The 23,985-nt window shown below is 34.4% G+C and overlaps 2 protein-coding genes across 2 annotated transcripts in view; both read right to left on the bottom strand.

Moving 5' to 3' along the window:
• Positions 1-299: 299 nt before the first annotated feature.
• LOC134854008 (serine/threonine-protein kinase PRP4 homolog) lies at positions 300-13,365 on the bottom strand. Its single transcript, XM_063870069.1, has 7 exons — positions 12,770-13,365; positions 8,859-9,409; positions 8,038-8,302; positions 7,537-7,659; positions 6,949-7,148; positions 3,447-3,801; positions 300-1,074 (listed from the first exon to the last, which is right to left on the bottom strand). The coding sequence occupies exons 1-7, from the start codon at positions 13,340-13,342 to the stop codon at positions 454-456; spliced, it is 2,688 nt and encodes an 895-aa protein (XP_063726139.1). The 5' UTR covers positions 13,343-13,365; the 3' UTR covers positions 300-453.
• Positions 13,366-19,068: 5,703 nt separating this feature from the next.
• Positions 19,069-23,985, bottom strand: part of LOC134854375 (ubiquitin-like modifier-activating enzyme 5) — a 342,269-nt gene continuing 337,352 nt past the window's right edge. Inside the window, exons 9-11 of the mRNA XM_063870600.1 lie at positions 23,112-23,242; positions 22,607-22,830; positions 19,069-19,642 (exon numbers count right to left, since the gene is read on the bottom strand). Of these exons, the coding sequence (XP_063726670.1) occupies positions 19,428-19,642; positions 22,607-22,830; positions 23,112-23,242 (570 nt within the window). The 3' untranslated portion in view covers positions 19,069-19,427. The remainder of the gene's footprint in view (positions 19,643-22,606; positions 22,831-23,111; positions 23,243-23,985) is intronic.

Below are 23,985 nucleotides of genomic sequence, written 5' to 3'. Positions count from 1 at the left end.
TTCGAATGCAAACAGGCTCAAAATGTGTCTGCTGGAGAACACGTTTATTCTGCTCGGATTCCGAGGAAATGAGTCATGTTAACAAAGTTTTGATACAGGAAAAAATGTCTAGTACCTAATTGCCATTCTGTTGCTAATTGCATGATCTTTAAAGTGGGCTCAAATTTGTTTCAAATTGCCGGGTGCTACAACAGAAGTTTGTGTCAAAATTGAAGTCATATCCGCCTGCCGCAAGCTACTAAGGGACGCTGAACAACTTCGATCTTTGACAGATTAATTCAAACAATTGTGTTCACGAGTTCGTGACTAAAAGATATCAGCGGAAAAGCTAAATTGGCTCTGATCAACAAAATTTATAACTGACCAAACAAGGAAAAAACTGCAAGAAATTAACTATTACTCCCAAATGTTCAAAATTCTACTTCGAGTTTTTTTCATCGCTTGAGAAAAAAATTAATCCATTTTCTCTTGGATAAAAGGGTGCATCAAAGCTTGATTTAACGTTATCCGTTTCGTTGGATCAATTGGAAAACATTTTTCAAGAATATCTTTAAACTGCGCCACTTTTTTAGTCTGGCTATCGGCCATTTTTTCCGATCCTCTGCCTGACAAATCCCCCATCAAATCTCTCGATGGATTAATGTTAGTCAGCACAGTGGTTTTTTCTCGTTCTGTTATTTTATCAATCTCCCGGAATATGAAGTTTCCACTTTGGTCGAAGTGCTGATTTGCGAAAGCGCCTTTTCTGATCAATTTACTCGAAACTTTCCCTTTTAGATCTTGGAATAATTTCAACATATGGTTGTTGTTTCGGCCTGGAAACAGGATCTTCCCTGTGTATAATTCGTAAAGCGAAACTGCCGAGCTCCACAGATCGATTCCGAAGTCGTATTTCAGTCCGAGCATGATCTCGGGTGCTCGGTAGAAGCGACTGACGAGATAGGGTGTAATGTCGTTGTCGTGGGAGAAAGAAGCGGATCCGAAGTCGCATAGTTTGAGACAGACTTTGGACTCGTTTACCAATATGTTGTCTGGTTTGATATCAGCGTGAATGATGTTACATTTCTTCAATACCTATTCGAAATAATCAAAATCATATTAATCAGCTATAAATTTAAAAAGATGCTACTGCAATTCCAGTAACATAACACCCATTTAGTTATTTTGGCGTCTCCTCAACAGCAATTTTTTTCTGAATTGACAATCTAAAAATTGGCAAAATTAAACAAAAAAAGAAAAGATAGCCAACAGACAGTTGAACGCAAGTGAATAGAAAAAATTACTGAATTGATTTTTTATTATCCCAACTTACAAATTTTCGAGAAAAAAATAGATGGCCTTAAAAATTTAAATATTTAGAACAATTTATGATTGACACTTCTTGATAAACTTAACCCAATTTGAGAAAACTGGATCATAGATTAAAATTGTATTTCGCTGGAAAATCTAATCTTAAAATCTATTTTCAAAACTAGAAATCAATCTTGTTTTTCGTGGCCGTTACAAATTTGCTGTTCGATAGTGGAGTTTGCCTTCCTTTAAACAAACAAAAAGAACTAAATTTAACAAGGAACCAAAAGTCAATACACCAAAATGTGAATTTTAAGATGGGAAAATGTGAATGGGACACAAAAAATTAAGACTTTTCCCCGAACAAAAAAGAAAAAATCATCACAATTTACATTAAAAACGTAACACACGAAAAGCTGAGCTTCGCACCCCTTGCGATACAAAAAAATATATCAAAAGAAAATAGCATATTTAGGATTGGAAAAGAGTAATGAACGCAAGTAAACATTAAAAAAACATTGACGTTCTTGAAAAAATCTTCGAAAGAAATAGATGCCCTCTAAGCTCTTTGAATTTCTAGAACAATTTATCATTGGCACTTTTTTGATAATATGAACCCAACTTGAGAAAACTGGATCAATAGGTAAAGTTTTTATTCTGCTGGGAAATCTTAAAAAAGAATTCCAATTTCGAAACTAGAAATAGTTCTCGTTTTTTCGCGCCATTTCCACGTTCGTATTTGGAGAGTGCTATTTATGTCACTTTCAGCAGATGAATTTCAATGGAACTCAAAAAGCGCATTATACCTAAGCGTATCAATATTTTAAAACTTTTTCATGAAAAACAAAACAAAAAAAATCAGCAAGACCTATATAAGAGTCTTCACTACTTTCATTACTCTTGATAATGTGTCTGAAAAAAAATGAAAAATTCTGTTAAAAAATCGTAAGCTTAAAAAAGAAAGAAAAACTAAAAAACTAATTATCTACAACAAAAAAGATTCGGTCAACACTAACTCCATTAATGTCTTTCTCAATACCAATAGATGGAAACGACAAGAAGAAAAGTTCAGTCGAAAACCGATATACAATAATTTTGAATGTACTCAAAAAGTTTGCTCTAAATCTTGCAAATAAAGAACTGAAAAAAAAATTGAACATTGAAAAAAACTACAAAAAAACAAAAGCATAGGTTTAAAAGAAATTACATAAAAAAACTTGCACAAAACCTGAAAAAAAACTCTTAAAGCTTTTAAAAATAACCCAATTACATCAAACTTATCGAATATGAAGTTGATCCGCAACTTTAAGAGAGCTAGTGGATCACAATAAAAAAGTAATAATAAAAAGACCAATAAAAATACGAAAAACTTATTCAAAATTTTCAGCTAGAAAAATCCACACTCCTGAATTTCGTGCAGAACTTGCTACATATCTTTGAAGACAAAGCAGTTAAGTCAAAATTGCTGGAAACTTACAATTTTTTCCGAAATAGTTTTGACATACTAAAACAAAACGCTATGCCAGCAACTTGACCCCATTTCAAATAAAATTGCTCAATATAAAAAGCAATAAACAAGTAGAAATTTAAATAAATTCTACGCGCTTTTTGATTTTAGAAAATCAAAAATGAAGCATCCAAAAGATTTTCAATTTCAGTTTTTTTTCTTTTCTTATAAAAGTTTTGGAATATACAAAAACAAAGAAAACAGGCATTAAATTTAACCTCTGCAATATGAAGAAAAAACAGTACTAAAAAAACTGACAAAAATTACTGAAATAAAACACCCGACAAGTCACCCGACAAAATTGGAACGAAATAAAAAAAAATGCCGACAAAAAAACCAATTTATAACTGAAAACTTTTTCAGCGTAGACCCAGTCTCATATCAATAGCTGTAGACCAGCTGTCAAACGTTCAAAAATTTATATTAAAGATTTGAAAAATGTTTCTTTTTGAAAAAAAAATTTGACAATTTTGCATGTTTAATTTTTCTAATTTGATTACGGACAAATTTAACCCAGAACAAATAATTTATAAAAAAAAGCTAAGATTAAAATTATAATTTCGGATATCTTGTCATAAAAGTGCAAATGAGGGTTGTTGTTGCGAATTTAACTCCGATGATCTTCTGTATGATTGAGTCGACTACCAACCTTGAGAGCCAGGAACATCTGCTGACTGTATGACCTGACCGCTTTGATATGTAATCCCACATCCCTGCCATACTTCTTAAGCACTTCTCTCAGATTCATGTGGAGTGCCTCGAACACTAGACACAAGTGACCTCGGTGGTAGAAACTCCTGAACAGTCTCAATATGTGGAACTTGTCTTGTCTGTCGAAGTCATTCAGTGAGCGCATCAGTTCCAGCTCTTTCAGGCCAGTGCGGTGCATGAGGTCGTTGTTTCGGATGATTTTAATTGCCACCTGCTGGTTTCCTCGTAGGGTGTCTCTGGCTCTGACGACGTTGGAGAACACGCCCTGACCCACGAAGCCAAACACATTGTACCTAAAATAGAAGAAAAATGTAGAGAATTTTTCACGCCACTAACAACACCCTACCTGCAGGCTTACACGCGAACAAATTTAGATAGGTAAAGCACATTTGAAACGATAGTCTTCCTATTGATCATCGTCATGATCTTAAACGATTAAGAATATTATACACACCTTTATAGTTTATTCAAAGATGCTGTTCAAAGTTAATGAAGCTTCGTATTTTCAAATTTAATCAAATAATAATTCACCAAAACAAACCGCATTATTGTCACGTTCTTCTCTTTATCCTAGAGAAAACGATAAAAAAAATTAAAATCTCAGAGAGCCTTAACATGAATAATGCCGGATGTTCAACAAACCGCAATATCATGCAGCCAAAATTACATCCGAATTACGTAACAATTGCACAACAGAAGTGACAATCTGTTGTTGCATAAAACTGTAAATTTTTGGCCAGCTGGAATGGTAGTATTAGTTACAGCATGTTGGCCAACTACCTGAAGAACCATGTAAAGTTGGCGTATACCAGTTTGGTCCATTTAAAGCAGCCAACAAACAACTAGTAAAAAGTCAATGAGCTCAATTAAAATTAAAAAGCTAACGTGATTTTAACTAAAATGATTTATTTTTTTCGGAAAACTTTTTTGAATATCCGAAAAAAAATCACGTTAGTTGAAAATCTTCAAAGTTCAGAAATCTTTTTCGATCAATGCTTTCTACATAAAACTAGCCCAATTAGAGAAAAAAAATCCATTGATAATTTTTCAACTCCGCTGGAGAACCTAACTATTAAAATTATCTTTAAAGTCACGTATTTTTGGGAAATTTCAGTTTTCTTAATTTGAGAGCGTAAATTGTCATTAATTTAGCAAATGAAATGCAAAAGTTGAATTGAACTTAGCACATGAAATTTAAAAAATCCAATAATCAGATTTGATCGTGATAATTTGATCCTGACAAAAAATCATCAGGACCTATAAAAAACGTTCACTATGTTCTTTGAAACCTGAACTTTGAAAACTTACTCTAGTTTAACACAGAGGCGATGCTTAAGTAGCAAAAAGGCGAGAAAACGACAAAAGTAGCTCTAAATAAGGTTAAAAAAATTAAATAGCAAAGAAAAAGTAAAAATAAGGCTTGAAAAATAAAATATTTGATACGCGCTGGATTAAAACATCCGACTTGGAAATTAGGAATTTCACAAACTCATATCTGCACCTCATTGTAGCATTATTAGCTTTCTTTTCTTTATCCGAGAGAATAAGATAGAAAAATTAGAAATCTCTTAAAACCTAAACACGTATAATGGCGGATGCTGAACTACCGCCACATCATAAAGACAAAATTACTTCCGAATTACGTAACAATTGCATAACAAAATGGACAATCTGTTGCGGCACAAAAATATAAATTTTCGGTTAGCTGGAATGGTAGTTTTATTTACAGCATGTTGGCCAACTACCTGAACAACCATGTAAAGTTGGCGTATACCAGTTTGGTCCATTTAAAGCAGCCAACAAATATCTAGAAAATTGTCAATGAGCTCCATTAAAACTAAAACGCTAGTGATTTTAACTAAGATGATTTATTTTTTTTCGGATATCTTTTTTGGATATCCGAAAAAATAAACCACTATAGTTGAATTTCTCTTAAAATCAGAAATTTGTTGTCGATTAATGCAGTTTACATAAAACTAGCGCAATTAGTGAAAAATGAATGAATTGATAATTTTTCAACTCCGCTGGAAAACCTTATTATTAAAATTCATCTTGAAAATAAACGTATTTTCAAGAAATTCCCGTTTTCTTAAATGGAGAGCAAAAATTAACTTTATTTTAGTAAATGAAATGCAAAAGTTAAAAAGTTAAATTGAACTTAGCAAACGAAATTGAAACGAACCCAATAATCAGATTTGATCGTGATAATTTGATCCTGACAAAAAATCATCAGGACCTATATAAAAACCTTCACTATATTCTTTGACACATAAACTTTGAAAACTTACACTAATTTGACACAGAGGCGAAGCTAAATTTGCAAAATAGCGGGAAAACGACAAAAAAAAAGCTCTAAAGAAGGTAAAAAACAAAATGAAATAGGAAAGAAAAAGTTAACATAAGACTCGCAAAATAAAATAATTGATATCATCCGAAAAACATCCGACTTCGTGAAAAACAACCTCATATCTGCACCTTATTGCACTAACTTAGCTACAGTTGCTATTAAATTTCAGCACCGAAAAAGCAACGAAAAAAAAGTAAATTAGTTCTATGTACCGAAATAACACCTTCCATATCGCAATAAGGAGTCTGACGCCCTAGCATCTGCCCCACTGTCGCTTGGAACTATACAAACACAATTGAGCGATGAAGCAGCTACATATGCTATTAAATTGCCAATGATTGGAAATATACCAAAATGCCACCAAATGAGCACTCTTATTTGCGAGTTAGGTTGGAAAAAATATATACGTAACATAACACTACACTCGCTGGTTTAAGACACACAGACCACAGACATTTGGAAAAGACTCAATGAACGCAAAGAAACAGAAAAAAAACTGTCTTTCGGAATTCGAAATAAAAAATAAATTATCTTTGAACTTCTAGAACAATTTATGATAGACACTTTTTTGATAAAGTTGATAACCCACTTTGAGAAAACTGGATCAATAAATAAATCCATTTTCGAAATTAGAAGTTGATTGACGTTTTCGTGACCTTTACAGTTTGGTTTCCTTTTAACAATAGAAATGAAAAACAAAATATCATCACAACCTAAATAAGAGTCTGATCTACGTTCATTGTTGACTCTTTTAAAAACCCAGACCAATTTGTCTCGACATTGAAGTGCAAATTACGACTAATAGGTCTTTCATATGCTACTATACTTGAGAATTTGCAATTTTTCTCTGAGGTAATAAAAATCGGAAAGAAAAAACACTTTTGCATAGTTCCTTTGCGTAACTTCGTGAAATGGGCGGGACCATGAGCATATGAATTACTTTAAATTGTTTATTCAAATGAACATCAATGGCAATTACATCAGAAATGAGACCCAGCGATGACAGAAAACGGGGCCACCTATTCTGCAAACGCCTGCCCTGAACGTCCGGTTTAAATTTAACTAAAAAATACGAAAGAATATTTCAATGTACCTTTTGTCCAGCAGTTCTCCAATACGCAGTCGATAGTATCCCTCACTATCATCAAAAGTGTCATTGAGATCTACAGTCTGTCCAGCTGATTGTTGGTTCTCTCCATTCTGCCCCGAGCCATTAGCCTGTTTCTGTCGTTCAGTTCGTTTTGCCACAGCTATGTCACTAAACATGTCTTCATCGCCCACTACATTGGTACCCTGTTAAAAAAATTTCATTTTTTAAACAAAAAAATGTGGTTGTTTTCAACCTATCAATTGCATTGCATGTATGGTGAAAAAATGAAATGCTGTCAATTTTTGTCGAAAACAATCCCTATAGCAAACTCTCGATCAACTATTGAAACTCATTGGTTTAAGAATTTTAACGTCAACATAGAACCTTTTCAATCTTTTATATTCTACCACTGCTTTTGACTGTCAGTCAGCTGGTTAAATAGAGGTGCTAATTTATCTTCAAACCAACTAATCAAGATGATTTCTTATAGTTCCACTTCTCAAAGTTAACACCAAAAATTACAACACCCATACTGTCCTATGTCAATTTAAAAAATTTTGAAATATTGTCAGCTTTGATGAGATTCGCTACTTGTGCGGGGCCCGGTAGAGATGCGATCAGATCATTGTCAATATACGACTCTCGCTGATTTGTCTCCGGCTCCGGTAGTTTAGAGGCCGGAAGGTCAAACTCGTCGGTTGCCGAAATGTCTTCCTGAAATAACAAATGTTTACTGAAATAACAATGTTACTCTACGAAAGGCTGGGTTATCGTGTTTTTGTACTAGGCTATGATATATTTCAGTTGTAGTTATCTTATGCATGGTATCCCTCACTACAACCACTCAAGTTTTGCCATTAAATTTCAACACAGAGGTGAAGTTAACTTCGCAAATACAAGTGAGAAAACGACAAAAATTAGCTCCTAAGAAGCAAAAAAATTGAAATAAGGGAAGCAAAGAGAAAAAAGCCTATAAAAACGAAACATTTGCCGTGCGCCGGATTAAAACTTTATATTTGCAATATAACACTACGCTTTCTAATTGGCTTGTGTACATACAAGCCAGAATAAAATCTATCATTTCTTACTTACCGGCATGGTGATCTCGCCTCCTGCGGAAGACGAGGAACTACTTCTAGAAGATCGCGAAGAGCTGGTCGAAGAATCACTATGCTTTCTCTTCCTCTTCCTACTTTTAACTCCACTCATTCCTCGTTCATCTGACTTAGCCTTGTTTCCTCTGTTTAGGTTGGGCTCTGATTCGTCTTTGTAGTCCCCAACACTTTTCATGGCACCGTCTAACGAATTTTGCTGTCCTTGATCGGCGCCTACCTCGGATAAAAACTCCACCAAACACCTAAGAAAATTTGAAATTACTGAAACTGAAAGTACTTCTTTAAATCAGAGAAAACTTAATGCTCATACTTAGATCAGCTTAGAATTATATGACAGATTGTCAATCTGATTTGCAGCCGACCGTTTGGTGCTAGCGATATACAGGTCTCGATAAACCGGTTTAAAACATAAATCTTCAAAACATATTTTCTCGACAATAGAAAAAATTAAGGGGGATCGTTTTAATAGGGTATACTCAAGCGCATGTAAAATTTAATTGTGATACGAGACCTTATCATAGAACACACCCGGATATAATATACCTTCCCACTTCGTGGTCGGAAAAATAACCGTCTAACATACTGGGCCAATAAAATGGATCAAATCTTGCTCGCAAACAATCGTTTTTAGCTGCAGTATTAAGAGAGGGATCATGAATAACTTAGCTGCAGTATAACTTGAGAGAGGGAATAAAAAGTAAAATCATGAATAAAAGTTACATTTTCAAAATACATTTTCAAAATACATTTTCAGCAACTATTTCTGTGATTTTAATGACAGAAAAATATAATCCTTACTTCCTCTCACGCCTTCGTCTCTCGATTTCCTCCTCCTCGTTGTCACTATCCATCGTGATGTCCACATTCTCTTCCGATTCAGTCTCGCTCCCACTCAAACCTTCAACCGACAGTCCGTTATTAATTTCAGCCGCCGTTTGCTTTGAGCTCATCTGACGTTTCTCTTCATGCTTTCGATCCCACCTATCGTACCGTGAACTCTTTCTCTGATCACTTCTGTTCTCTCGGTCATTGCCATTTGATGAACCCCCCTGGCCTCTATCCTTTGACCTTGACCTCGAGCGACTCCTGGTTCTGTTTCTTCTGTCGCGTTTCGACGTTTTCTTGTCTCTATCGTGTCTGTCTTTTTCTCGGCTGTCTTTCGCAGACTGATTCGTTTCTCGAGAAGACTTGGGCTGGGTGCGACCCCAACTTTTAGATCTGCCTCTTGATCTGGACCGTTTTCGATCACGCTCTTTTTTACTCGAATCGTTGGTTGGGGAGCTTCGCCGATTTCTAGCACTGTTTTCGTCAACGCTTTTATCAGCCTCGTTTCCTTGCGCATGTTTATCCTGTAGAATCATGGTTGGATTCAAAATTTATGGCTTTTTAATACTTTCTTTTTTCACTAGATGATTTCAAATCAGGATACAGCCGAAACAGGCGTTTCAATAATTTTTGTTCAAAAAAAACATACATACAAACGAAAACCAAAAAAACTGCACTGAGCAAAGTTTTTTTAACGCTTTCTTATCGCACGCGTAATGAATTCGAAACAATGATTATTGACATAAGTAAGTTTAAATAACCCAACTTGGAAAAAAAACAATTGCAGTGTCAGCGCAAAAAATTCAAGAAGTTATATCAGCTTTAGAAACTCGCCAAAGAAAAATTAGCGAGCGGATCAAAATTTAAAAAACGTCTTTACATGAATATTCGCAAAAATTTTCTTGCTGAAACATTTTGTTTTTCCGACCATTGAATATGGGAGAAACTTTGTATTCGAGTGTTTTAGTTTTTTCTTTTTTTTCACTTAAAATCAGGTATCACAAATAATAATTGGACTGGGTTGAGTGATATATCCTGTTTGAAAATTAAGATTTTTCGTCCTAATTCGTGCAATTAAAGCAAGCGAGCAGTCTTTCAACAGCTGAATTATGCCTGATTTGACCTTAAAACTTTTTTAAGCCATTGCAAATAGTTTTTGGTTTCTTTAGCTTGATTTTTGGATTTTTAAAAAATTCTGCAAAAAAAACTTAATTTTTTTTTCAAGTTTTTCTAGTCATTTTTCTACCGAATTTAAGTCCAATTTGACTATATTACTATGATTTTCTAACATGCCTGAATTCTATTTTTACTTCAGATCCTTTTATCACAGCAACCAGAAAAAACTACACAAATTTGGAGAAAAAAAAACATTCGTAACCGTAGCTTTCTAAAGACTATGGTCGGAACATTCTGTGCTTGCACAGTAACCGACTATCCTTGTTTTGTTTTTAGAACAGAAAAAGGATTTGAATCACCTCTTAAAAGGCGCTATCAGATACGACTCAATTGCCTTCGCAACTGCTATTCTATCGCCTCAAGTCGTTGACACACTAATAGTAAATGCCACTTAGCAACGAAAAAGCAAGAATAAAGCGAATACAGCATCCGGTTCTAGATGACCATATATTAGCAAATAAAACAGAAAAACGACAGAAAGACGATTTGAAATGTCGGAAAAGTTGATACAAAATGGAGCATTAATAACAATTTTTGTTGTAACGGCAACCTGGACTCTGGCACGCCACCTTATACCACAATTTACGTATTTTATACAATCATTAATAACATTATACGCACAGATGCGAAACTGTCGTTAGCAAACAAAATAGAAAAACGACAGAATGTCGGAAAATTTGATACAAAACTGATCATTGAATTAATACAGGCAAAGCCGCACTTCGAGAACACGAGCAAAAAACCTAAAAAAAATTAGCTCTTAAAAGAAAAATGAAAAGAAATCAAAAACAAGCCCTGAAAGCAAAAAACCTCTGCTGTACCGGAATCGAGCCCCAACCTAGAGACTAGAAAAATTACGTCCTCGCAGTTTAGCCAAGCGCTTTTGAAATTTTCTAAATACTAGCCACTAAAAACGCAGATAAACTCATGTTATTAAATTGTCAAGGCTATGCAGCAAAAGTGCCATAAAAGTGAGCAAAATGAGTTGGTTTCGAAAAAAGTCAACGCGTAATATACCACATTTCTCGCGGGCTCGCTTGATGAAAAACCAAAACAGCGAATGGAAAATTGGGAAAGTGTCAACGAACTCAATAAAATCAAAAACTGGTTGACTTTTTTGAAAACCTTTAAGCTTTCAAATTCGGAAAAAGCACAGAACAATAAAGCTTTTTGAAACTCAAGATCTTATTATCACTGCCGTTTTTCGTTAATTCGAGAAAACTGCATAAATAGGTAATTTTTTTATTCGGCTGGTAAATTGAAATCCGTGTTCGAAATTAAAGTCATTTAAGTTTTTGCGCCATATGCGCCTTTCGTTATTGGAACGCTAAAATGTAAAAGATAAAGAAACACGCGATTTAACAAGTAATAATTGCTAAAAAAAACTAAGTGTCTGTAAAAACAAGGATAGTCGGTTACTGTGCAAGTAGCACAGAACAATCCGACCATAGTCTTTAAAACACACGCAAAAACTGTTTATTTTTTTTCCAAGCTGGTGTCGTTGTTTCAGGGTGGTGCGATAAAAAGATGTGAACCAAAAACTTCAAAAAGGCACGTTCCAAATTCATAGTAAAATAGGCAAATCGGACAACAATTTTTGAAAAAAAAATGACTAGACAAACAAAAAAATCATAAAAAATGTCGCAACTTTTCAATTGTTTAGAAAATTTTTGATTCCCAAAATGGCGTGAAAACACTCCAAAAATTAACTTTGTTCCAATAAAACTAACATTTAGCGTAAATAAGTTATGGTAAACGGCCTAAGTTCAGCATAAACAAGCCTGCTCGCTCTTTACTTGCTCAAAATAAGACGAAAAATCAAAAACTTCAAACCGGTTTTTCTTGAAAATTGTTCTGGAATTTTTAAAAGGTCGTTCGAATCACGGCTGAAAGGGCTTTAACATGATATATCACTCAACCCAGTCAAATAATTATTTGTGGTTACTGATTTTGCGCGGAAAACAACAAAGAAAAAAATTAAAACACCCGAATACAAAGTTCCTCTCCATTTTCAATGGTCGGAACAATGAAGGTGATTTGTTATAAAAATTCGTTAGTGATCGATTCAGCCTTTTCATCCACTAGGCGCCACTAACATATTTTTGGGTTCAGATGACTTACGGAAGAGCCTACATGTTTATCATGGGGATACCATAAGACCATACAACACTGCTTTATATAAGCTGTAGACATTTCTGTAAGCACTTAGTTATCATCCACATCTGTTTCTCCTTTCCCAGGCTCTCCTTGTACTAACCACTGGGAAGAGAGGGCGAGGCAAGCGAATGAACAAGTAGGCGTAGGCAGTCTACGAGAAGTGCTCGCTGTGACACGACACACTGACTCATACTCCAGCCTAAATAGCAAAACAACACCCTTTCTCCTTTTCTCTGCTGGCATATCACACTCGACAGACAAAAAAGGATTCTATGTCAATTTAACTAGCTCATTGATAGATCAAATTTTTGGATCTTTCAAATAGAAATGACAAACGAACTTTCCCTAATACTGCCACAAAAACTGACAATTCGAAGTTTACCTGCCAAAATTGACAACTTTATTAGTTGTCAACATCGTAAATTTTCAACTTCAAATTTCAAATCGTGTCAAAAATAGTCAAAATCGTGTCAAAAATAGTCGAATTTTTATTAAAAAACATCCTTTGAATTTTGAAATATGCTTACAGTCCAACCATGATTCATAGTTACCGCATTTGAACTTGCTGTTTTCGAGTCGCTTCTTAACTGGTTTAAAGATCCATCTTCAATACTAACTGATAACGAATTGACAATATCTCCTTTCAAAGACGGTCTGGGCACTGCCGAAGCTTTACGAGCTGCTATATTGCAAATCATTGGATGTTCGTCAAGCTCGTCCGCCTCTTCAAAATCCATGAGATATTCCTTTTTCCCATTTTCAAATTCATTATTTGCAATATTATGCTCATTTCTACCATTTTCATTCACATTTTCCAGGTCTGATCGCTTTTTTGTCGGAGATATTAAGTTAGTTTCGTCTCCACTATTTGGCTCATCATCAGCACTTTCTGATTTCTTATTTTTCTTTTCCTTGTTCTTATGCTTCTTTTCCTTTTTGTGTTTCTTACTTTTCTTATGCTTTTTTGACTTTTCTTCCCCTTCTTCTTTATCCGAGGGGTAATCCACTATTTGAGGATGCTTCAAATCCGACTCATCATCGTTCAAAACCTCTTCGTTTTCTTTTTCCTTTTTGTCAACATCATCTTTTTTTCGTTTCTTTTTGTCTTTCTTGTGGTGTCCCATTTGATTCAACTCAAATCTAACCTGAAACTTTAAGAGAAAATTGAAACTTGTAGGAAGAATTTTGATGTCGGCACTTTGCAGTCACAGTACAGCATTTTTTAAAAGCTGAAAAATATTCCAAGTCACAGCTGTGCCGATGTAAAAATGACAAAAATTTATTTCCTTCAAATGCTGGTTTATAAATATTAAGAACCAATAACTTTTTAAGCGACCCTAACGGTTTCAGCTTCCGTGCACACAGGAAAAGATCTTCTAGTTTCAAATGATCTAGTTAATTTGAAATGCCCAAAATTCTCATTGATCGGAACCGAACCTCAGTTTTCACTACGGACGTCCGTACTCTATATCACGAACAGTGTGTATCATTAGCACAGCAACAATAAAAAAAACATTTTTAGCAGCCTAATATTAAGCAATCGAGCGTTTGAGACGCTTAGATTGTTTGAATAAACTAAACAACATCGAAAACAATGGTGGCCAATATAAGACCAAAAACTATTTTAAAAATGAAGATATTTGTCTAGCAGAAACGAAAAAAATTGCTTCTGAAGATGATATTTACATGGAAAACGTATATATTTTTTTATCGTAGGACACACTCGCAACTTGTTCTTATTGTTCCGACTTTCGCAGAAAGTGAGGAATATATATGCCCGCGGTGGTTTTTCTTTGTTCAGACCAATTTTAGAATAGTTGACTGGATATGGACTTCGATCCGGAAATCATGTGATTACCAAGCGAGTATGCGTGCACTCAGGGGTGTTCAAAAGATTATTGTATACAAGATTATTGTCAATAAATATAGATCGATAATCTATTTTTTGGAGCTAAACATTACAATAATCTATTGTTGACTAACAATAATTGTGACTTGTTGCCTCGATTATTGTCTTGGGATTCGTAGCCAATGAATGTGGGCCTATTTACGGAAAGGAGTGACACATTCAACCAAAATAACGTCGTTTCAGATTGTTTGCATAACTAACGAGTGCATCAAGTGCTGCCAGTTCACTTTTACAGCCATGCCTTTTACAACTTGCCTTTTACAGCTTCCCATCAGATTGTTTGCATAACTAACGAGTGCATCAAGTGTTGCCAGTTCACTTTTACAGCCATGCCTTTTACAACTAAGGAAGTTTGCGATCGGTATTTCAAACATGTGGGAGACGATATTTACAAATGCACAATTGGTGGATGCAGTGTTACCAGGAAAAAAGCACCAAAAGCAGGGTACCAAAACCTGTTTTCGCACGTTGCTGCCAAACACCCTAATTACAAGTCAGATATGCAAAGTACCAGCTTGAGTATCTTAACAATTCCAGAAAAAGCTCGTAACATTTATGGTTGGCTTGATCTTGGGGAGCAGGAGTCATGCCGACCTTATTGAAGAAACGTTGAAAATCTATGGCGGAGACATTGAAAATGTCGTTTTCATTGTTGGTGACAATGCAAGTGTCAACAAAAAAACTCGCCCAAATTTTAGACCGACCTTTTATTGGGTGTGCTTCCCATCGATTCAATTTGGCAGTGAAAAAAAATATTGCATCAAAAATTATTGCATCAAAATTATTGACGAAATTATTGCATCAAAAAAAGCAAAAAAGATGATACATTTCGAATGGATACCCGCAACGTCGAACGTTTGCGAAAGGTTGTTTAGTCGAGCAAAAATGATTTTTGACGACTACCGTAAAAAACTCGAGCCTGTCAACCTTGAAGCGCAATTGTTCCTTTTTGTAAACAAGCAACTCTGGGATATTAAAGTTGTATCCGATTTGGTTTGAAAAATAAAATTTTCAACAATAATCTTTTTTTGTTCGAAATATTCCAAAGATTATTTAGATTATTTATTTTGTCAGCTCAAAAATATCGATAATCTATTTTGAAACTGCAATATAATCTATATCGATAACTGAACACCCCTGCGTGCACTTGCCTAAAGTACGGCTTTGATATTTAAAAAATACTTGGATATTTTTTTCATTATGCGAAATATTTATGCGTGGCAAAATATCCGCACTTATAACGTTTCAAATTGAATTGAGGCAAGGTAATTGCTCTTATTGTTCCGACTTTCGATACGAAAGTAACGGAATATTTGTGCTTGGGGTGGGGTTTTTTTTTCTTCAGACAAATTTCGACTTTTTAACTAGCCATTTTTGACGGAATTTTTTTATATCATTCAAAAGGTATTGTTGTCCTGAGCTCAAATTTGAAAAGATATTTCACCTGTGATCATTTTTCATAAAGTTATGGGGGTTTAAAGATTGGCAATTTGGGACAATTAACGCGCGATATATTTCGCGCTAATAAAGAGTAAGCGGAGATTTAATCCGTCTTAGAAATCGTTCCAAATTGGTTGAAGGAAGCTTATTTGCCATAATTGATTCGTTACTAGAAGCGAAATTTATCATTTTGTACTTTATATGGCAAGTGGGGGGATAATTTTCACAAAAAATCTCAAATTAAAAGAAAAATTCAATTTACTTATTTTTTTACATTAAGTTTTTTCAAGTTATTACTGCTTCATAGACCATAAAAGGCAGTCGGAACATTCAGGGCTTTGCCCTGATACGAGCATTCTTGTTAGTTCTATAAACAACTCAAATTTAAACACTGATATTATCAGCTTAAAGTTTGTAGTGTGTTAACATGTCATATACGAAAAACGATTCGAGACCAACTAATGGGCCTCGAATCAGCTTTGCCCTGATAAGAGCAGTGTTGTATTTACAAGCAACAGGCATTCACGACTATCTCTTTCACACAAATAAACAAATTCATATTAAATCCTATTCCAACTGGTTTGAACTTCAAGAACAGCCAACAGACAATTGACAAAAAGTTAAACATAGCCAACGTACAATTCGAAAGAAAAGTGTCAATACGAGTCTCGAAGAACATATACGAGTTTCGAAGAACATATATCACCTTAAAGCTTTTTGAGTTTGAGATTAATAACCCAATTTGACAAAAACTGAATCAAAATGTAATTATTTTTCTACAAGGAAATATAGAAACAGAAACTCTTTCAAGTAAATTCAATAACTTTTTTTTTGCGCCAGTTGCACATTCGTAATTGGAGAGCGCAATTTGCCTTCCTTTTACTCACTCCAAAATTTGTTCGTTAGTAATCAAATCAAGTATATGACGATTTTATCTTATAACCAAAAATTACGTCTTTAATAATCAATATTCTGACAATATACGTTCAAGACGAAAAAATTAGATTGAATAACAAAAAAATTTTAAAAAAATCATTTTCTATCGATTATATTACAATCATAACACAGTTTATTTCGATTAAAATAGAAAGTACAAGAAACTTCCTTGATGTGGCAACTAAGAATACAAAACTATCAGACAAACGATAGTCCGGTAATTTTTTATACGGAAAATTTTCACATTGAATACAAAATAGGTCCCAGTCGAGTTTAACATGAACGCAGAAGAAAGCCAACTCATGCGGAAAACTTTTGGATTTCCATAACTTCAACTGTAAATTATTGAGAGCTGAGTTTGCATTCCGAGTAGGAGCGCTCAGAAAGTAGCTTTCTACAAGATTTACATTCCGAGTATCAGATCAGAAGAATGCACATCTTGCAAAGTTTTAAAATACTTTAAATCCAAATCTGAACAAGACTGCTCGTATCAGGGCGAAGCCCTGAATGTTCCGACTGCCTTTTAAGGTTTATGGAGCAGCAGTAATAAAATTAAAAAATTAAATGAAATAAAAAAATGACATTTTTTTCTGAAATTTGAAATTTGTTATGAAAATCATCCCCCCACACGCCATATAAGGTACAAAAAGATAGATTTCTTTCCTTGCAACAAATCAATTATGGCAAATAAGCTTCGTTCAACCAATTTGGAACGATTTATAAGACGGATTAAATCTCCGCTTACGCGTTAATAGCGCGAATTATATCGCGCGTTAATTGTCCCAAATTGGCCAAAATGACAATCTTTTAACCCTCATAACTTTACGAAAAATGATCACAGGTGAAGTATCTATTCAAATTTAAGCTCAGGACAACAATACCTTTTGAATGATTTAAAAAATTCCGTCAAAAATGGCTAGTTAAAAAGTCGAAATTTATATGAAGAAACAAAAAAAACCCACCCCGAGCACAAATATTCCGTTACTTTCGTATCGAAAGTCGGAACAATTAGCTTTTTGTAAAAGAAACAACAAAATTTGTTTCCTGAGTTAAAGTTTAGAAGATGCAAAATCTAGCAAGATTTGAGTTGAACTACAACCCAGAAAGGAAAATCTACCAAGACTTTGCATTCTTCCGAACATCAACTCAAAATACAAAATCTGGTGTGATTTGATTTATGATTTGAAGTTCAGAAGAATGCATGTATTGCCTAAAACTGAAATTTGAGTTCAAGTTTGGAAGAATGCAATCTATTTATAATTGCACCTAGTAACCTAAATTAACCTAATAAAACAATAAAAACAAGGATAGCCGTTACTGCGCAAGTAGCACAGAATGACCCCGCCATATTCTTGAAAAAATTACACAAAAAGTGTTTTCAAATTAGTGTCGTTTTTTTCTGCGTGGTGTGATAAAAGGATCTGAACGAAAAACTAGAGCTTAAGCATATTCGACAGTTATAGTAAAATAAGCAATTTGGACATCAATTTTTGAAATTGAAAAAAAATCAGACTATAATAAAGCACCCTTCCCAATTAAGGTCCGAGTACTGCTTCTTTGTGAACACCTATCTGAATAGAATCGACCAACGTCCCTCCAAGCTGCCCCAACTGTAGATTCCCAACACACTACATTACACCTTTTTAACTGTTCTATGCACGCCACTCCCAGAGATTTGTGGCTTCGGCCGAACGAACTGGCAAAGTTTCTAAAACTCGGTTTGAGCAGGCCGGACGCGCCCTCTCGAGTCTAACAACTACAGGCCAGATAACGCTTTGAAGCAAAAAAAAACACGTAGAAAGACAGGGCTAGTAAATTCACAAATTAAAGGAGTATATCAAAAACACTTACAATTAAAGAAAAAATTGCTTACAGCACAAGAAAATTTCATGATGCGGCAACTAATGATGCGGCAAAATAATCAGACAAACGATAAGCCGACATTTTTCCGACAATTATAATTTTTAGTTTGAAAAAAGTACGAGCCGGGTTGGAACAGAGGACTTTTGCTGTCCAGGTGTAGTCGTTACCTTTGGCCCAAATGTGCCGAAGAAGCCAATTTATTTGAATTTATTAAACATTAAGATATCAAAGGGTTTAAGTGATTTTGATAATTAAGTTGTTAACCAGAAAAAAATCTATATTCCGATTCAAAAACACTCGCTAGCCGCAAGTGTAAATAGATTTTTTTTGGGATTATAATAAAGAACAAAACTTTCTAGTGGGATAACATAAAGAAAAAATAACAAATTTTATTCCAACTAAGAAAAAAATTATTTGACATGGCAAAAAAAAATTTTGTTGGGATTAAATGACAATAAAAATAACTTTTGGTGACATTATAATGCAATATACGCAGAGAACATGATCCACTATTAGATATTATAAAATGAAAAGTTGCCTAAATTAGTTCAACATACTAGATTCTAACGGCAAAATTTTTGTCAAGACTTTCTAAATAGAATCAATTTTTATCGGAAGCTTCGGTGCGTGTAGCAAATTAATTTGACGCAAACTAGAAAATACTTCAGAAGACTAGTACCTAAAAAACGATTTAATCGTAACTTCTTGGTTTAATATTTAAATTGTCTCAATTTAATTGTTAATACATTTATTAGACCAAAATATTAACATCTATTGAAGCTTAATTCGCATCACCTGTTTCAGCACCAAATAAGATAAATACAGCATAACATGCTCGAAATAGTACAATAAAACTAATTATCTCAAGACTTACAGCACCTACCCCAACATGTATTTAAGCATACAGATTTACTAGATTTGCATTTAGCTAATTCATTTCGGTGGCCTCGCTCATAATGAAGCAAACGGAAACCAGATTTTGTTAACTCTAAAACGCTCCGTAATGCAAATCGATTGGCCCAGGATAAAATATGTAACAACTACCGCAATACCCGCACATGCTACAACATTTTCAGCTGAGACATAAGATCGTCTAAGGACTCGTTTGTTGTCGTCGCTGCAGCATTAGACTGTGTTTGGTCTCTTGACGGGTTCTCGTAGGTTCCTGGAGCTGACATATAAGCGTACTTAAGTCCGCTCTTGGCAGCTAGCGAAGGGAGGTTGCTATGGTCGCCATTTGGAATGTCTTCACTCGTCTCAGAAACTAACTCAATCCCTGCAGCAATTTAAGCTCTTAAAAATTCTGGAATTATTCTTTGGCACTTTTTGATAAAAATAACCCAATTTGAGAACACTGACTAAAGAAATTAAATCTTCATTTTGCTGGAAAATCTGAAAATTTTGTATAAATAATACAACATTTTCATAATTTAAACAAAATTTCCATAAAGCAAAAATTTAGTCAAGAACTAGAGCCCAGCTAAAGCTGGAGGTACCTATTTGATAAATTTTGATTTTGTTGTAATAATGCGGGATGAAATAGGTAAATTCAAAAATTTAAAAAATGGGCTTCACCCAAAACCTAGTTAATGCTCTATAAAAAAGGAGTGAAGTTTTTATGATTTTGGAATTTTCCCAGAGACATAACTTTTTTGATCAGATTTTAATTCTGATTTTAATTCAGTTTTCAGATTTTACTTCACTTTTCTCAACTTCTGAGTAGAAAAGTTTGGACGTAATCACTTACGAACGGGAGCTTTTACATTTGGAAGGTTTATTTTCGAGAAAAGTCAAAAAGTTTAAAAACAGTCAAAAAATCGAAAACTTGACGATAACTTTGAATGTAGAAATAATTGGGCGTATCTGATCAGGCAGGGGAGCTTCTCACAACATGGGCTATCCATTGAACTCGAAATCTCAGTTTTGGGAGGACAGTTTTCGAGAAATGTAAAACATCCAAAAATATGGTTCAAAAACTCCACCAACACACTTTTTTGAAGGCTGTACAAAGAAAGTTGGGTGAGGTAAAAAGAAGGGACTAGGGAATTATGCAGACACACTATTAGTACCATTTTTTTGAATTCGGTAGAGTAGTTTTTGAGAAAAACTAAATTTTTGAAAGATCGAAGATTGGAAACGAGTAATGAACGCAAACATAAAAAAAACTGACTTTGTTGAAAAAATCAACTTTCGAATTTCAATGAAAAAAATAGATGCCCTATAAGCTCTTTGAAATTCTAGAACGATTTATGATTGGCGCTTTTTTGATAACATTAACCCAACTTGAGAAAATTGATCAATAGGTGAAGTTTTTATTCCGCTGGAAATCTAAAAATTTTTCGCTCCATTTCCAGTTCGTATTTGGAGAGTGCTATTTGCGTCACTTTCTGCAGATTAATTTCAATTGAACTCAAAAAGTGCATTATACCTAACTGCATCAATATTTTAGGACTTTTTCCTGAAAAAAAAAATCAGCAAGACCTGTATAAGAGTCTTCACTACGTTCATTACTCTTAAAAAAGTTTTAAAAATTCCAAAGCGTCCCAAAAAAAGAAAAGAAAAAAAAGAAAAAACGCGATCGTATACATTTCCATAAGGCCAAAATTGGATGGGAAAATTTCTTGAAATCAAGATTTTATTATTGTACTGTGGTTTGAAACAAATAGCTTTTTTCGATTCATTTGATCAATTAAAAATGCGTCAACTGTGTTAAGTTTCACACACTAACTAGTAAGCCACGAAAGCTTAATATGTACCATTAACCACTCAGTCAAAAATGAAGCAGAGAATGGATGCTATGAAATTTCCAATGCTTCAGTGAAACTTCAAATAAGTGAACACTTTTATTAGCGAGTTAGGTTAGAAAAGAAGGTTCTTAATAACACATAAGCTGATCGCAAGTGTAAACAAATGATTCAGTGAATATGTCCTGTGAGCCAAAACATTACCCGAAAAAGCACTTCTTCCGCAAAATTTTCAGCACAGAGGCCAAATTGCAAATCCAAGCAAAAAAGCGCGTTTCAAAAACCCAAAAAAAAGTAACTACGAAAAATGCTTTCAAACCTAAGAAAAAAAATGACTAAATTTAAATATCCAGATTGTGTAATTTGCAGTTTCAACTAACCCATTCGCCTTGCTCCCTTTTGTAGTTAACACGCCCTCTAATATTAAAACATAGCCAATGAAGCCTAGGAAAAGTGTAAATGAAATCAAATCAAACACAAAAACGAAATATTTATGCTTGGTGTGGATTTTTTTCAGTCAATTTTTGGCGATCAAAATAATAGTTTTTAACCAACAATTTTATGCCCAATTAAAATATTGACTCCTTGAAATCAAATTTACAAATATCTTTCACCTCCAATCATTTTTTGTATAGTTCTGGAGTTTCAAAAATTCCAATTTGGCCATGCTCTCATTTTATCCTCAATTATTAAAGCGTAACGCGAATTATTTAAGGGTAGCGAATTATCCCGCTCAACACAATCATTCCAAATTGAGGCTAGCTAGTCCGTCGTATCAATTTCGTACGATTCAAATTTTCACACTTGTCTTGATCGTTGATATTGTCCAAAATTTTTAGTTTTTCAATATTTTCTTCTCCCAAAAAACTATTCGATAATGATCAAGGGGCAGTTGCAACCTTCAGGGCTTTGTCCTGATATACGAGCACTCTTGTTGACTCTATGACTCTTTCGAAATTTGAAAAAGTATATATATCACATTGAAGTTTCAAGAATATTGTGTGATCTTTTTTTATGAAGTTCTAGAGAAAACTAGAAATCATTAAATTAAAATCCACTTTCAAAATTAGAAGTCGTTCACAATTTTTTTGCAGCACTTGGCTAACTAGAGAACGTAATTTATCTTTCTTTGAATTTGAATTGAATTCAAAAGAATACAAAAGTAAAACCGCAAAAGGTCAAATTGAGCGAGATCAAATTAATTCCTGAAAAAAAACATCACGACCTACATATGTGTCATCTCTACGTTCATTTACGCTTCTATATACAAAAAATTGAGCAGAAAAATTTTCTTCAAACATGCGCGACATAGGATGATAAAAACGTGAGCTCTCATTATAACAAAAGCCTTCGCTCTTTAACACAACCATTACAGTACTAGATAGGTAACAGACACAATTAAATTTTCAAAAGATATCGATTAAACAGACACATTTACACTTTCAAAAGATGTAGATTAAAAATTTCATACCTCATTCGATTTCAAATTAACCAACCCCAATCGTTGCTATCATGCACTACTTTCTCCTCCTTCTTTTCTTTCTTCTCTTCCACTCCACTACTCTCATTCGCCCTTCTCCTCTCAGCCGCCTCCTGCTGTCTCTTTCTGCAGTGGCAGTCGTCACACTGCTCGTTCGGCTTAAGCGACATTGTGGGGAAGAAGTCACTAAGTGCATTGTAGCCCAAGTAATCGGACACTTGCCCGAAACCCAAAAGATATCTAAACAGAAAAAGATGGATAGCATTAAATACCGTCCAGATTTGCTCACCCAAAATTGACTTTCATTCGATTATACCTACAATACTTGCAGTTTTTGGAAAAACTATAAATCGTAAATAAACCTGACATTCACATTTATTAAAATTGACTAATCCTGTTGCTGAATTAAAATTGAAAAAAAAATCACATAGCGAATCAACTTTCAAACACGTTACTGTGCGCCGAGCAAAAACAAATTCGATAAAATCTTCTAGAACCTTTAGACTACAAGCTGTACTTACTTGAGTGTGTTCTGGATGAGGAATCCAGCAACTACTGCCATGGTGGTAGGGAGAGAAGCAGCACACACTCCTGGCTTCTTCAAGGACTTCTCGTCCAGGGAATCATCCGCCACCAAAAGAGGAGGAGCACACTAAAACAACAGGCAGAAATCAACACAAATCAAAGATTTGAACACTTCGCAAAGGGCAAAAAGAAACTCTAAAGAGGTCAAAACCTGAATGAAAGAAGGGGAAAAAGATAAAACTAATTAAAATTTTGTCAATGTGCCGCAATCGAAAAACGACCTGGAGATTGGAATTCACACGTGCTAGCATCTGCGCCATGGCCGCTTAACAACCGTTAAACACTACGATCCCAGCTTAATCTGTTTAATAATATATTTTTTAAATTGTACTGCTGCGACAGGTTTTTCGTAACTTTCAAAATGTCAAAATTGATTTTACTAATTCCATAACTAGCTCTTCCATAATCAGTAAAAGAACGGAGAACACGCTTTTTCAGGAAAGATTACATCTACGTTTAATTTTTTTTTTCAAAATCGGCACGGTCGTTTTTGGGGAATAAACCAAAACCCAAAAATGGGTAAAAATTTCAAATAATTCTCAAGTCCACATTGGATTTCTTGCCAAAACTGGAAAAACTCGCCTATGCAGGAGATACAATTACAGCTTGTTATTTCGATTGAACATTTTATCTCAGTTTTTGTACCAAAGTTTTTGATAAACTCAAAAAATTTCTGAACGAACAAGTGCAAAAATGCTGTGCAAAGAAATTTCCTGTGGCACGTTCTTTCAATTGAACCTAATCTTTGGCATTGCAGTTTTCGAACATAGGCGCTACGCGCAATACACCGAAGGCATAGAAACTGAAGCC

Source organism: Symsagittifera roscoffensis, chromosome 9 (genome assembly GCF_963678635.1).
Source record: "Symsagittifera roscoffensis chromosome 9, txSymRosc1.1, whole genome shotgun sequence".
In the NCBI taxonomy this organism is placed as follows: Eukaryota; Metazoa; Xenacoelomorpha; order Acoela; family Convolutidae; genus Symsagittifera; species Symsagittifera roscoffensis.
Note: the sequence above shows the minus strand (reverse complement) of the source record. Positions and strands in the feature narration are given on the sequence as shown.

Excerpts from the sequence above, each read along its gene's own strand:
- LOC134854008 (XM_063870069.1), bottom strand. The coding sequence starts at position 13,342 with ATGGGACACCACAAGAAAGACAAAAAGAAACGAAAAAAAGATGATGTT. Across the intron at positions 7,660-8,037 it reads GAGGCGAGATCACCATGCCG|GAAGACATTTCGGCAACCGA; the intron begins GTAAGTAAGAAA and ends TTGTTATTTCAG. Across the intron at positions 7,149-7,536 it reads CTCTACCGGGCCCCGCACAA|GGTACCAATGTAGTGGGCGA; the intron begins GTAGCGAATCTC and ends TTTTTTTAACAG.